Source organism: Mus caroli, chromosome 4 (assembly GCF_900094665.2).
Source record: "Mus caroli chromosome 4, CAROLI_EIJ_v1.1, whole genome shotgun sequence".
In the NCBI taxonomy this organism is placed as follows: domain Eukaryota; kingdom Metazoa; phylum Chordata; class Mammalia; order Rodentia; family Muridae; genus Mus; species Mus caroli.
In genome coordinates this window covers 118358339-118374029 of record NC_034573.1, presented here as the reverse complement: position 1 = coordinate 118374029, position 15691 = coordinate 118358339, and the positions used below count along the sequence as shown (strand labels likewise).

At 48.3% G+C, this 15691-nt stretch overlaps 1 protein-coding gene across 5 annotated transcripts in view; it reads left to right on the top strand.

The window, feature by feature from the left end:
• The window catches only part of Zscan20 (zinc finger and SCAN domain containing 20), a 28832-nt gene extending 20833 nt beyond the window's left edge, over window positions 1-7999 (top strand). For 3 of the 5 annotated variants that reach the window (XM_021160918.1, XM_029476627.1, XM_021160919.1), the window contains 2 exons: window positions 934-1362; window positions 2524-5806. In XM_021160918.1, coding sequence (XP_021016577.1) covers window positions 934-1362; window positions 2524-3752 — 1658 coding nt within the window. In that variant the 3' untranslated portion in view covers window positions 3753-5806. Of the gene's footprint in view, window positions 1-933; window positions 1363-2523; window positions 5832-7916 lie in introns of those variants that run through there. The other 2 variants (XR_003836480.1, XM_029476626.1) reach the window with 2 other exon arrangements.
• The last annotated feature ends 7692 nt before the right edge of the window (window positions 8000-15691 follow it).

Genomic DNA, 15691 nt, shown 5'->3' with positions numbered 1-15691 from the left:
TAAGACACCAAGTACCTGGGCCTCCTCAGACTCACTCTCCTCTGCACCACCTCTCTTAGTTATAGGGGCAAATAACTCTGCAGCCTTGCTAGACCGGAGAGATTCCAGTTGCTTCCAAAAGGTGTCGCTGAGGACACTCCGAGGTGGTACCCGAGTGATCTTGTCATTTCCTTAGGCGTGTTTCTCGTAATGCGTGTGAGAATGGCCAGTTAATTCACAGATAGCAAGTCTTGGGTAAGAAAGTGCGTGAAATACTGGCGTGTAGAGAAGAAACTGACAGTGTAGCCTTGAGAGTCACTATGTGGCAAGCACCTGATACTGCAAAGGGAGAGTCTGTGACAGCCATCTGAGGCTTTGGAAGCCACATCGGCAGGAACAGAGCCTGGTCTCCTGCCTGGAGTTCATGCAGCCCCTCCCCCACACTGCCTCCTCCGGTTATGTCACTTACCCGAATGGAGACTAAACTGTGGCCCTCCCTGCCTGTGGACCAGTGAGGAAAGCTTGTCCTTAGCCATAGTCTGCGCCCTGGTTACCGAGGTCCATTGATGTCTCTGATCCTTGTGGATTCTCAGGTTCCAAATATTGTTGAAAGGAGGATCCACAAAGGAGACAGGGGATGCGTTTAGAGAGAATGCAGGGAGAATGTCATGGATGATACCATTTGTCAGCTGAAGCCACTGGGTGGGTCACTTGATGCAGTTGCTAAAGCATGGCCACTCAGCCTCTCCTTCAGCAAGACTGTCTCTTGAAATGGTGAGAGAGGATGCGTTGGCCGGCTTCCCTATCATGTCTGAGAATCGAGTTTGTGTTGCCATTGCTTGGACAGTCTGAGATCTGTGTTCTGGATCTGTAGACGTACAGGTGACCCCAGTCCTAATGACCTAGGTAAAAAGCTCCTAAGCCTCACATGTCTGAACTCTTCACTTCTGACAGCAGGCGTGCACTGGGGCTTCGAAGAGACCAAGGTCTTTCTGGCAATTCTCAGCGAGTCCCCCTTCGCCGAAAAGCTTCGCACCTGTCACCAAAACAGCCAGATATACCGGGCCATCGCTGAACGGCTGCGTGCACTGGGTTTCCTGCGGACGCTGGAGCAGTGCCGCTACCGATTCAAGAACCTTCTTCGAAGCTACAGGAAAGCCAAGAGCAGCCGTCCACCAGGAACCTGCCCGTTCTATGAGGAGATGGACTCACTGATGAGGGCTCGCACTGTGATCAGAGCCGTGGAGATGGTAGGAGAAGCCACAGGTCTTCCTGGATCTGGGTGGAGCAGTACCGAGGCTGATGACCAAGAGGCCTGGGGTGAGATGGAAGATGAGGATGCCATTAGACTTCTGACTCCAGACCCCCAGCCTCCAGATGCAGGTGAGGCTGGAGCCATTGGGTGTTGGCAGAATCTGCAGCCCTGTACAAAGATGGGAGCTGAAAGGACCAGGATGGGCACAGGCCACACCAAGACCAAGTTCTCAGCACAGAGGAGATCTATTTGCCCCAGAGGGACAGAGGGCAGGGAGTAAGAAACAAAGACAGAAGAGAGAGGATGAAGGAGAGGGTAAAGAAACAAGGTGGGGTAGGGGCAGGGCAGGGTGGGGCGGGCTAGGGGGGACAAGTGGTATTTTCCCAGGAGGAACAAAGGACTGCCTCTGGATAGAGAGGAGACAGATGCGGCCCACAGGCAAATGGCTTATAAAGTACAAGGGGAAACCCCATGTCAGGATAAGGCATATAATTTTAATTGGACATGTTAATTAGATGAGCCAAAGGGAGCTTTTGATTGCTGGACTTCAATACTGTGAACCTTTGAACCAATACTGGACCTTAGTGGTCAGCCTCAGGAGGAGGAAGTGGCCAAATAACAGACTAGACCTTGGAAGCCAGCTTTAGGAATGTCATGGAACAGTTTAGCAAGGCAGGGGGAGTGAGAGAGGGTCACAGTCTCCAAGCCAGGTTTGCCAGGCTCGAGTCTACTAGAACCAGGCATATCATCTTTGTCTCTGAGCCAAAGAATGGATGCAATCCAACGGGAAAAGCCTATGCACTGCGTAGCCGCTGTCATCTGTTTAAGTGTCAGCCTGCATTCTGGGTGGCTGGTCTAGCTTTTACTGGGACACACCTGGGTAACTATGGAACTGAGTGTTGACACGGGGTCTGCTTCATGTGCTGGATGACGAGAAGAGCTGTTTATTATTGAATACAGACTTCAGAGGAATGGCTGGGGAGGAAAGCCAGGCTGCATGGTCACTAGGGTGGGGTTACTGCATTCTAGACTGATGGGTGGGGAGGAGAGCCAGGCTTCATGGTGGCTAAGGTGGTGGGTGGGGTTACTATATCCAGACTGTTCATCAGCGTTTCAGAGTTAGAAGCACATGCTTACCCAAAAACTTGACAGCTTTTGTGCTAGTCACATTTGTAAGCTGTGGGCTATCATATATAAATCTGTTAGCCAAATCGAGAGAATACATGATATAGGTGTGATAACAGTAACCAGTGAATGAACTGAGACCTTCCGTTTGTCTGTCCTTTCAGGATTTGAGTTGAAGAGTGAGGATGAAGACCAGATTTCAGAGCAGGATGTGTTAGGGGATTTGCCTGGCGCCTTATCAAGATATACCACCACCAAAGCCGTTTGCCAGCCTTGTGACTGGGGGGAGGACCATGTGAACGGAAATGAAGGGGAGTGGGAAGAGTGCTCCTCTGAGGAGGACTTCGAAAAACTCATTGACCACCAAGGCCTGTACCTCACAGAGAAACCCTACGGATGTGACACACGTGCGAAAAGCTTCAGTCAGAAAGTGCATTTCTTTGCCCCGCAGCGGACCCATTCAAGTGAGAAACCCTACAAATGTCTTGGCTCTGGGAAGAGTTCTAGTGACCGTGGCAACCTCAGTACCCACCAGAGAATCCATATTGGAGAGAAGCCGTACAGATGCCTGGAGTGTGGGAAGAGCTTCAATGACCCCTCTAACCTCATCACCCACCAGAGAACCCATACAGGGGAAAAGCCCTATAAATGTGGGCTGTGTTGGAAAAGCTTTAACCAGAGCTCAAACCTGCTGAAACATCAGCGGGTCCACTTGGGAGGACCTCCCGACCAGCGGGATGAGCCCGGGGAGAACTTTGGCCAAAGTCTATCATACAGTGCTTCCTGGAGAAATTCTACACAGGAGAGACCTAAAGAACCTCAGAATATCAGCATGGGTGCCGACTCTCCTGGAGCCTGTCACCCCACCTCCGGGGAGAAGCTGTACTCGTGCCCCGAGTGTGGAAGGTGCTTCTCTAAGAGCTCTGCCCTCACGAGTCACCAAAGGATCCACAGCGGCGAGAAGCCGTACGAGTGCGCCGTGTGCGGGAAGAGTTTCAGTAAAAGCTCCAGCCTGGCTAACCACCGACGGACTCACAGCGGCGAGAAGCCGCACAAGTGTGCGGACTGCGGGAAGTGCTTCAGCGAGCGGTCCAAGCTCATCACCCACCAGAGGGTCCACACGGGAGAGAAGCCCTACGAATGCCCCGAGTGTGGCAAGTTCTTCCGAGACCGCTCCAACCTCATCACCCATCAGAGGATTCACACGGGAGAGAAGCCGTACGAGTGCAGAGAGTGCGGGAAGTGCTTCAACCAGAGCTCCAGCCTCATCATTCACCAGCGGATTCACACCGGCGAGAAACCCTACAAGTGCACGGAATGCGGCAAAGACTTCAACAACAGCTCCCACTTCAGCGCCCACCGCAGAACCCACGCGGGAGGGAAAGCGTTGTAGGCAACACCTCCTGCTCCTCCTCCTGACAGAAGCAATAATGTGTATCTATACCTCCCAAGTTCCTAAAACACTCTAGAAAGAAACCTTCCGATGTTTAAGCTTGGTGTAAATCTAGAGGTGCCATCTTTGTAAAATCCAGGTAATTTGGAAGTGAATTTCAGTGACTAAGATTGGAAGGTATTTCCAAGTGTAATTTGGTTTGCACACGCCCAATACACACATAGAATCCTTAGGCTGTCCTACAAATGCTGTCACTTGAGAGCCTAGTCTGAGGCAGATGGGTGATATTGGGGTTAGAGTTGAGTCCGTGGCCCAGCATACTGATTCCTGCTTCTTTCTGTGCCTTCGCTACCCTTCCCACGGAAACCAGTTCATGTTCTTGGTGATTTGCAGTTGGAGCAAATCCTCACAGGGGAGCCTTGAAACCTCACAGTGAGAGGAGGTGTAGACTGGGAACTAGTGCCTGGGGTACCCCACCTTGAGGTCAGCAGCAAGTGGGGCCACAGCGAGATCATTGCAGGATCATTACCAATAGAAATAGCTGCTCATTGACCATTTGCTCTTTGGCAGCCCGTGTGCCACGGCGCCTTATGTAACATCTCATTTAATCCTCAAAGTAGTCCCAGCGTAGAAAATGGAGGAGGCACAATTCATTAAGACTTGTGTGTCCCCAGAGCTTGAGGGGCTGTGTGCTCTCCCGAGTCCTCTTACATGAGGGCATTAATGAACTCTCCGCCTTTTACAAGTACAGAAGTTGAGAGTTCCTGCAGATGAGAGGATTTGGGACGTTCAGAAGTGGTGAGGCTCTCTGTGTGAGGCTGACTTGTTACCAGAGCGATGGGTGGGAGTCGCCATCTTTATAGAGTCATACGGGTGAGAGAGGTAGGTAGACGGAGACAGTGCTACTGTCTCTGTCTTTGGCTAAGAAGTGGGTTGAAGAGTCCTTTCTCAGGTCAGTCCTGCTTCTCTGTACCTGTGGCTGGGCACAGGTGACCACGTCTTCCCAAACTGGACTTCCCTGTGCTCAGCCTCACCTGCCTTTTGGTCTCTCTGGCTCAGTTTCTTCATTTCCAATCCCGATGCCTGAGATGGAAGGAGCTGACACATTGTTCTCTACTGAGAGGGCTTGAAAAGGGTTCCATGTTCTAGGTTCATGACACCATTTTAGCTTGAGCCCTCTTGTCCTAAGCTGCCCCATGTGGTCTCTTAGACCAGCCACTCCCACGACAGGCTATGGCAGGGAGGCCCATACACAATGCTTTTCTTGTTTGTAGCACTTTGGCCTCTATAGTTTTTCTTAGGGTTTAAAAACATTGAATAAGGCCTTTGGCTTTCATAGATTTTTAAAGGAAGGTGACTTTCTTATGTCTATGTGTGACCTTAGAGTGCCACTTGTATCCCAGTTACTTCAGGGCTCTGGAAGTATTGATCAGAGAATAGCTGTGAAGAACTTTGAAGACTGGAACGGTCTATTTGTATGTGAGAAAGTAGGTGGAAACTTTTGATTGCTGTACCCTCTAAAGGACGTCACTCCCTAGCCTTCTTCTAGGAACCAGAACCCCCTTCCCAGGAACGAGTCCACTGGAGGCTACATTCTGTCACCTCTCTTCAGCTTACCTTTCCTGCCTCATCTTATCTCTGAGGATCAGGAGTCATGGGGTGAGCCCTGGTTAAAGATCAGCAAATGTCAGTTACTGCAATAAGAAGATATGTAGAATACCCTGGGTCTGAAAGGAAGGGTCCCGAGGGAGAGAAGAACATTCTAGAGAAAGTTACCAAGGTATGAAAGACCTGGGTTCTAGGTGAAGGTAGAGGCCCAGGTTTGTATCCTGGGGTAAGGGACTGGGATGGTGGGAGGGTGGCATCAGGATTGCACAGGTGCTGGGACCAGGTCATTCTGGGTGCAGCAACTCCTTCAGCGCTTATCTTTCAGAAGTTGGAAGCTCAGCTGGGTGGGCCCTTAATGGTGCTAATCTCTATCGATTCCAGCCTCACATTCAGCACATGCCTTAGTTGTAATTAAATTGCCTAGTGCTTTTTTTCTCTCCAAACTGGGATATTTTGTATTTCTTTCTGTCTCACTTGCAGTTTTTGATTGCAGACCCACATAAGAGTTATTGGTACTAAACTATGCCACAGGCACAATGCTACACTGTTTTGAAATACTCCTAAAAAAAAAAAAAGTTCATTACTTTTAAATTTAGCTTTGGGCAAGTTCTTAGAGCACAGGCAGAAGGCAGCCAGGTTATTTGCCAGACTATCACACAAATGGTCTCATATCCCAGTCCCTGATACTTTGTTTCCTTCCGAATCCTCAGGAGCTGGGCCCTCACAGTCTGCATTTCCCTCAGCACTACTATTGTCCTGGCTCTTACTGTCGTGGCCCATTAAGCTTTGCTTATAGCATCCCATCCTAAACACAAAGCAGAGAGAACAAACTGGAACTGAGTGAGACTATAAGCAATCAAAGCACCCCCCTCCCGTGACATACCTTTCCCTGCAAGGCTGCGTTTCCTAAAGGTTTCCAAACAGCCCTGCCACTGAGGGTCAAGGATTCAAATACCTGAACCTACGGGGAACATTTCTCATTCAAACCATCATCGTCATGTGTGGATGGAGCTTAGATGGCAGGCTCAGGGTGATGTGTTCAGATGTGCATTGTCAAACTCTAACAACTGATTGGAGCTTAAATGTGTTGCTGTTTGGCTGAATGGTAATATTCCAGTTAGAAGAGGTAAGGATGTGAATGGCTACAGTGGTTCTGTTGAGGGAGAAGATACCTTTCTAGGGTTTCAGAGGAAAACTTAAGAAGAGCAGAGGAAAGCAAAGGGCCTTTCGTGCCTGGATCCACGATTCCAAGGGGACAGGATGTAGACACAGGAAAGCAGAATATGTAGGCTTAGTCTGTGACAATTTGAACGGGGGGTTCCTAATGGACCTTTGAGTAACAATTCATTTGTATGTCTGAGCCTGAAGTTGGGTGATGAATATGCCTAGAGAGTTATATATGTGGGTATGGAGGCAAACTCACAAGCAAGGGATTATACTCAAAGTCAAAGCAGTATTGTGCTTAAGACAGAACTGGAGAAGCACGAAAATGTGAAGGAAGACACCCCTCAAGGCAATGAGGACCACTCCCCAGCTGACTGTTGTCATCTTTTTGACACTGCCTCCCTTGTTTGCTAACCTCTGGCTTCTTAGTATAATCTTGAGCTTTCTGGAAGTTTTATTGTGGAGGACTGAGCTCCCTGAGGAAGTGAAATGGTTGCCGAGACTGTTCTTTCCTTTGCTGTTGGGACTGTGCTAGTGTCTCTTATTTGCATACAAGGATGTTGGGACTACTAGTTTATCTTGTTTGCAGGGACGGCTGTTGGGGCTGTGCCAGTGTATCTTGTTTGCAGTCATGGCTGTTGGGATTGTGCTAGTGTCTCTTGCTTTCAGTGATGGCTTCTGCTGCCCTTATTATCTTTTGCTTTCTTCCTCTTCACAAGTCTTTTGGTTTTAAGTTCAGACACAAAGCAAGGGTAACAGGGGCCAGGAGAACTGTCTACTCAAGTCTTTTGGGAACTCACTCAGGTGATGTCTGTTCTAGACCAGATCCACCACCTTGCCTATATCCCTTCAGAAGGACTTCTCCGCTTGAGTAAATTGGTATCTGGGTTTTACCTTACTCTCCTTGGGTGGTAGATACACTCTGCACAGTGGTGGACACAGTTCCTCAGCTCTAACTCTGGAACCAGAGTGGTGTTTGCTGCACTAGGAGAGTTTTGTATTTGGCTGAAAGCAGGCTAATGGCCTTCCCTTTCACTGGCTCAGCACAGAGCAGCAGACCTAAAGATAAGGAAGGTAAGGGAAACATGGGCAGGGCTTCTCTGGAGCCTAAAGCAGTTTCTCTCAGGTTTATTCCCCAGCACAGAACTCATAGCTATGACTTTCTTTCCTGACTCCTCTCGAAAGCAGAGCAAAGCAGATACACGTTCTGGCCCTGTGCTCTGTTACAGGCTGCAGAGGAGAGCTGGTGTTTACTGACTCTCCGGTCAGGGAGCAAGTCTAAAAACAAATAACCTCATTGCCTTATTGGTGGTGGTGGTGGTGGTAGTGGTGGTGGTGGTGGTGGTGTTTGATTCACACCACAAGAGTCTGTTCTCTCCCTCCACCATATAGATTTCAGTGATTAAACTTGGGTCACCAGGCTCGGTGGCAAGTGCCTTTACCTGCTGAGCCACCTCCCTGGCTCAGGAAGCCGGCAGCTTTTGAGAAATGAATGCCATGGTGTTTGGAATGGAAGTGGGCATGGCGGATATCCTTTGTGCTCCAGGGTGCTGCCAAGGTATGCTATCCCCAACACCTCCTATTTCCCCTCTCTTCCTCACTTCTACTGTGTGGATGTTGATGACTTGGCTCTGTCTCCTTCCCAGGCCTCTTGGGAGCCAGCTGTCTGCCATCCAGCCCTGCTTGTGGTGACCCCTGGCGCCCACAGCTCTGTCCACCTGCACCGTCTTCAGGTTCTTTGCCTATGCAGTTGTCACATATATGCACACTCAGCAGCCCTCATGCAGCCCCCCGGGAGCTTTACACACTCATCCCAGCCTTTGACTCAGCCCCTCAGACATGATTTCCCCTCAGGTGTTCCAGATTAGGTTGGGTTCCGGATGCTGGGATAGGCAGTTCCTAAAGTTAAAATGAATCATACAAAATACACTTCCTACCTCAGTTAGATCCCTCCCTTGCATTGGATGTCCCTTACACACTCCAATTTGGAGCAAGCACCGTTCTTATCTCCTCTCCCAGTCTGCTCCAAGGGGTCTGTGCAGCCTGTTGGGTGGAGGAGGGTAGGATTTGAAGGAGAGCTGGGTCTGCAGCTGAGAAGGAGTGGCAATGTGGTTATCCATCCTCATTACACACAAACCCTCACACTTACGAGCTTTTAGGCAATGTAGAATCCTCTACCTCTGTCCCACTGCTCACCTCTAAAGGAGGAGGAAGAAGAGGAGGAGGAATAGGAGGAAGCAGAGGGTATTAGACCTCCCAGTTCTCAGTGAGCAGCCATTTTTCCACTCAATCCTAACGGTGTTTTTTTTTTAATGTGTTTTTTTGTTTATTTTTGTTTTTTGTTTTGTTTTTTAAAACCACTTAGTTAAAGCCAGAGCCTCAGGTCAGTGAGGAGCTGCTCCTTTCTCGTTCTCTCTCTCTCTCTCTCTCTCTCTCTCTTAAAGATTTATTTATTATATGTAAGTATACTATAGCTGTCTTCAGACACTCCTCAAGAGGGAGTCAGGTTTCATTATGGATGGTGGTGAGCCACCATGTAGTTGCTGGGATTTGAATTCAGGACCTTCAGAAGAGCAGTCAGTGCTCTTGACCACTGAGCCATCTCTCCAGCCCCTCTCCTTTATTTTCTAAATGCATTGAACGTGGTCTGGGGATTTGCGTGGCCTTTGGCTTTTGACTGACAACATCATCGTGATTCTCTCTCCATGTAGATTCTTGTCATGTTTGCTGCTTATTGCTAAAGTCACGCTTACTTTATACATCTGTGTTGCAGGAAAATACGCCATAGTCATGCCACCTAGAGAATGAGGGTCACAGGAAGGGGCATTTAAAAAATCAAGTTCTGAGAACAGTATCAGGCACTCACCTGAGCCCAAGTGGCTGCCACTGAAAACTGTTGTCACTTAAGTCTTGAGAGTTCCTGGGGCTCAGGAAGCCCTACTTTGGTGGCAGGTGGTGAATCAGGAGGGAAGGGGGTGTCTCCACAGAGAAGCTGGGATTAGCCTCAGGGCCCTGGGCAACTAACAGACTACAAGAGAAGTTTGTGCAGTCCTAAGAGGCCCATAGGCCTCAGCGGCGCCCCCTGGTGGCAGTGGTCAGAAGCTTTCTACAAACCCATGGACCCAGAGCAGGAGAGAGAGGGTGCCTGTGTGGATGGCAGCTGACTGCATCTGAGAAACCCTATTCCTGAAGTTTCTAAGAAACATGAAAGAAGTGAGACTGGGCAGACGGGGGTCCCGCTAAACCTATCTGTCAGGGAAATGAAGTAGGTACAATCAGCGGGGATTTCTCGGTAGGCTAATTCCTTTAGAAAAGTAGACATTTTGCAATAGATTTTTAGTTGTATTGTGGTCACTGAAGTTAGAATTGGTTGACTCTTAGCCTGTAAGAGACTGACTGAAGACCTTAACTCTAAAACAAACAGGCCCTTCGCGGGTATTAAGTCACCTGGCTTTATTTTATTTCATTATTCTGGCTTTGCTTTCTCATTTTTTACTATTTTCTTTCTTTTCTATGCCAGGTGAACTCTAATTTTAGAGCGAGGTGGCCTGCAGAGTAGATTAAACGATGACCAAAAGGGGCAGGGGGAAGAAACTAGGTATGGATTCTTCTAGAACTTCTTTGTTACTTGAGAAGGGTGAAAGTGGAAGGGGACGTGGTTAGTGGTCTGACCTTCCCTCATAGGAGGGGTTTTGGAGAGAGTCATTAGCCCTTCACCTGAAAATAAGTATGCACTTACCGAAGGGAAGCTTTTGGGAGGTGGTCGTCCATGCAGCTACTGGTCGGATTTTTGATTTCCAATGGTAAGAGTGTTTCCAAACGTAAGACATGGCTTGGCGGCTGGAGAGATGACTCGGTGGTTAAGGGTCTAACTGCTCTTCCAGAGGGCTGGAGTACAGTTCTCAGCCCTACATTAGGCAGCTCATCACTGCCTGTAACACCAGCCCCAGGGGATCTGATGCCTCCCTCTGGCTGCCGTAGGCCCTTGCACTCCGTGCACATACTCACAGGCAAGACACAAAGTTAAAAATAAAATTAAAACTTTAAAAAGATAAGGATCAGGGATTTCAAGAAAATTGCCACACAATCCAAAGTACTTTGTTTGGCAAGGCAAAAACTTGGGCTTTTCTCCTAAAGGTGTGTAGCCTTGACGGATCAATTGAGCACGTCCAGCCAGGTCCTGCTAGGTTTTTAAAGGGTTTCCTGTGACTCCGCCTGAGTGGGTGGAGCTCAGCCTCACAGTCTCATACAATTGGCTGATCCAGAGCGGTGCAGTTCCTAGCGAGAAATGAAAGTCGAGCACATATTGGGACTTGAAGAAGGGCTAACCATGGCGGAATTTGAATTTCTGCCGTTTGGCTTCTTTATATTTCTGAAAATGGCATCTTGCTTATTCCGCCTTTTGATAATAGACAGTACATTTCTTTTTACATTTTCACAGTTTCCTGTTTCTTTACTACCTGGTGCTCGTAAAGGTGCACCCACAGAGGAGTTCTGTGAGTCAGATGTGCTTGGTGTGTCAGCCTCACTCTGCCTCCCAGAACAACAAAACAAAACAAAACAAAACAAAACAAGGCAGAAATCGTTTGCAGTAGCGTGAGTCTCTGTTGCTGTGATAAAACACAGATCAACACCAACGCGTGAGGAAAGGGTTTGTTGGGAGTTAGTTCTAATGGTTTGTTTTAATTTGGCTCCTAAAAGCCGCACTTCCAAACGCTGAGGGTCCCTGTCCCCAACTGGCTTCGATTAGTAATAAAGAAATGCCTGGTCTACAGAGTGAGTTCCAGGACAGCCCAGGTTACACAGAGAAACTTTGTCTCAAAAAAAAAAAAAAAAAAAAAAAATTGCCTTAACAACCAACCAATTGCTGGGCAGGGAGACAGAGGCAGGACTTTTAGATTGTGAGGGCAAGGATGGGACTGAGGGAAAGAAGCGAATCACATGACTCCGAGGGAAAAAAAATCATCCAGCAATGTAGGGAGAAAGGGAAAGCAGCCCGGGTGGGGGTGGGGCGCTTCCCAGAAGGTAACAGGGCAGCAAAGATAAATATAGATTTAGAAGGTATTAAGCAAGGAATAACGGAGGGGAGTGTGTGCTAGCCGCGGGGAGATTTAGAAGTGCCCAGCCATTGAGCTAGTCAAGGCACATCAAAGTTAGATGGCCTGTTGTATGACTTTCATTCATGAACCCAGACCTTATGGGTGGGGGCAGCATGCACAAGACCCACCAGGAGCCAAAGCAGTTAACTAATCAACGGCTAAATAAACTGGGTTTATTTAGCTTATACTTCCATGTCACAGTCCATCACTGAGGGGGAGTCAGGGCAGGAACTGATGCAGAGAACACTATGGAGCAATGCTACTTACTAGCTGCCTCCCACTGGCTCACTCAATTGCCTTTCTTACCCAGTCCAAGTCCACCCTTCCAGGGGTGGCAGCATCCACAGTGGGCTGGGCCCTTCTTCATCTATTAGCAATTAAGAAGATGCCCCCACAGAGATGCCTACAAGTCAGTCCGACGGAGGCAATCCCTCCATTGAGGTCCCCTCTTCCCGGGTGTGTCAGGTTGACAGCTGAAGCTAATGCTGAGGGCTTATTTTGGCTCACAGTTTGAAGGTACACCCATCATGTCAGGAATGTCACAGCAGCAGGAGCCTGTGGCATATGCAGTCAGGAGGCAGAGGATGGGAGTGTCTGTGCTCAGCTCATTATGTCTTTATATGGTCTAGGATCCCTTCATAAGGGATGGTGCTACCCACAGTGGGCGAATCTTCCCGTCTCTCAATGTGATCAAGACAATCCCCAACAAGCATGCCCAGAAGTTCATCTCCCAGATAATTCTAGATCTCACCAAGTTGATAGTTGAGGTTAACAATCCTAGCTGGTCTTTTAGAAACATTTCTAAACAATTCTGCATCCCTGGAAGCCTTTCAAATGGTGGCTACTCAGGTCTCAGAGCTGAACCGCTTGGGAAGGACATGGGTTGTGGAGTTCTCCTCACACACTGTTGTGTCTGCTTCCCACACACTGTTACTTCTTTGCTTCCCTGTTGCTTTGGTCAGTCACCCAGAGATCTTACCCGAAGAGGACTGGTGTGCAAAGACCATAAGTTCAGCCTCAGCCAGGTGACGTGGTTACCCCACTGAGAGGCCCAGGTTAGTACCTTGCTTTAGGTAATATCCAGCTGCTATACAGGAAAGCCTGAAAACAAAAGTCAGATGCAGTATTTAGGCCCCAGGGCCATTCTTCAGACCAGCATTCCATCCCAGTGTCCCTTGTCATGTTCTTTGTGTCTCCCAGCATCCTTCCTCTGCCTGAGTCAACTATTGTCCACTGAGCATCCTCCTGCAGCTGCCCAGGTCTGCTTCCCCTGGCTGGTTTTCCTTCTCTGCACCCAGTTCTTGCTGTCACCCTGAATGGCTTGGATGCTCACAGGAGCTCAAGGTGGCATTGCCATCTTTGACATCACAGCCACTCACTCAAAGCCCGGGCCTTGAACCCTCCACCCCCCAGCATCCACAATTAGTGTAATCTGGACTCTTGCCTCTCTAGAGCTTCAGATTTTCTCAGCTGGTTACCTGGCATCTCCCCTGGGTCTCAGAATGACTGTGTGGATTTAAGTCTGCCTTCTAACCTTCCCTGCTTCTTTGTTTCGTCCAGTAAAGAGTGTCACCCATCCAGACATCTGGCAGGCACGTTAGAACCTCTTCTCCCTTTGTTCTCTCCATCCACTCAACCATCCCTGTTCATTCTCACCACCACTCCTTCCACCCTCACTGTGTTTAACCCCACCGTTACCCAGTTATTGCTATCCTGAACCTAATTGTTGCCCCTTAACCCAGTTATTGCCCCCTAAACCCAGTTGTTGCCCCACCCATACCCAGGTGCTGAACTGCTGCATCTGCCAGGCTCTCCTTAGCTCATGCTTCTCTGACATTGCAGAGCAAGGTACCACCACCCCTTCTTTCCTGTTATGGATGTGTGATTTGCCCTTGTTTTCTGTCACACTCTCTTCTCCACAATTCCTTGTGCTCTGACTACCTTGGTCTCTTTCCATTCCTCCCACAGCCTGGGACCCTGCCAGGCTTTACACAAACCGGTCCAGCTACTGGAATGCGGATCTTGGCACTCATAACCTGGCCAACTCCCACCATCATCTTTCAGGTCTCAGTTGAAATCACAGAAAGTCAGGCCCTAACTCCCAGTTGACTTAGGTCAACCTCCCTCCCATTACTTTCCTTGTAATGCTCCTTATAATCTGTCAGTACATGTCAGTACATGTTAGTACATGTTAGTACATGTTAGTACATGTCAGTACATGTCAGTGCATGTCAGTACATGTTAGTACATGTCAGTGCATGTCAGTACATGTCAGTGCCCGTGCCAGACCAGGTTGGGCTCCCTGAGAGCACAATGATTTTGTTCAGGGGAACTTCCTCTCATGAAGCCAGTGCTTTGCACGACCCAGCAGAGAGACAGAATTGGGGATCCAAGCTAGACTGATCTTGATCAAAGGTGATGTCTGGCTTTCCTAAGCCTCAGGTTGGTCTGAGCCAGGCTTCCTTCCTCTTCTCCACTGCAGAGAGAAGTGTGCCGCTCTCCTTCATTCCGTCTCTAGCTCAGGCATAATTCAGATAGCGTTACCAACAGAACAAAACCTCACACGCCTTCTGTGTGTCTTTTGTCACGTGTGTCACTGGCACGGTCTGTCATTGGAGGATCCAAAAAAAAAAAAAGAAAAGATAAAAACCCCGCAAGGTCTGATGTAATTATTCATGCTATTGACTGGGCCTGGAGGAAAAATAAGCACGACCAGAAAGATTGTCACCAAAATAAATCCACACAGGTCCTACACAGCACCCAGCAACCACCCTACGAGCTTGTTTATGGCAACAATATGATGGTAAAACATTTTATAATGGAAATACTCATTGAAAGGGGTTGGGATACAAATTACAGCACTGGCAGGCATGGAAAATAAGCAGCTACTTAAAATGTGGAAATAAGATGCATTAACGTGACTGACTGTACAAACAACCAGTCCACAATAACTAGTTAGCTCAGGAGTGGAACATTATCCATGCTCACGTGACCTGAGCCCTGCTAGATCTACAGCGTGGAGCTAATGTGATTATCTGGGAGTTACAGATATTTATTCACAATTAATCTTTTCTAAAGTGAGGTTATTTATTTCTTTATAAAACGAAGGCAGGAGGTGCCCAGGGCTGTTCCCGGGCGTCTAAACTCCACAGCCTCTCTTTCTGTTCTTACACTATATTCTGATAGCAGTGCTGGATACTGTGTGAGAATTTATTTGGGATATTATTTACAAAGTTTATGATGTCTTAGGTTCATGTATTATGCTTGTGTTTAATCTAGGGGATTGGTTTATTGTTCCCTACTTGTCAGGAACTTTCCTTCCTCCCAGCCCTGGCACGATTTATATAAGGGTCGGACTCGATCTATAGTCTGTGGAGAAATTCCCCTTTGTATGGTGTAACCCCAATGTGTATATGAAAAAGCCTTCTAATTGTCAGGGGATGCAAAGTGATCCAGGCTGAGGTTTCTCACCTTACGCCTGTTGGGACAGTTACTACTCAGATGATGTGAGAGAAAGATTAGGATCTGGAGAAACGGGGAGACCTGTGCGTGGCTGGCGTCAGCGGAAACTAGTGCAGCCATTATGAAAATCAGTATGGAGGTTCCTCAGAAAGCTAAAGATACAACTGCTGTAAGAGCCAGCTCTCCCACTACCGTATATCCAAAGGAAAGAAAATCCATGTGTCAAGGCAATAAGTACACTATTAACAAACATGTTTACCGCAGTGTTATTCAAAACAGCAAGTAGATAGTAACCTGCGACCATCCACAGGTGAAGGGCTAAAGACAATGTGGTGTATACATAATGGAAAAAACAAGAAGAGCTTCCCAGTCATCCCTGAGTGAAATCAGGCAGGGAGCAGAAGACAAACACTGCACAAGCTCATTTATGTGTAGAATTTAAAACAGTTGGGGAGGCCGGGCAGTGGTGGTGCACACCTTTAGTCCCAGCACTTGGGAGGCAGAGGCAGACAGATTTCTGAGTTCAAGGCCAGCCTAGTCTACAGAGTGAGTTCCAGGACAGCCAGGGCTACACAGAGAAACCCTGTCTCAAAAAAGCCAAAAAAA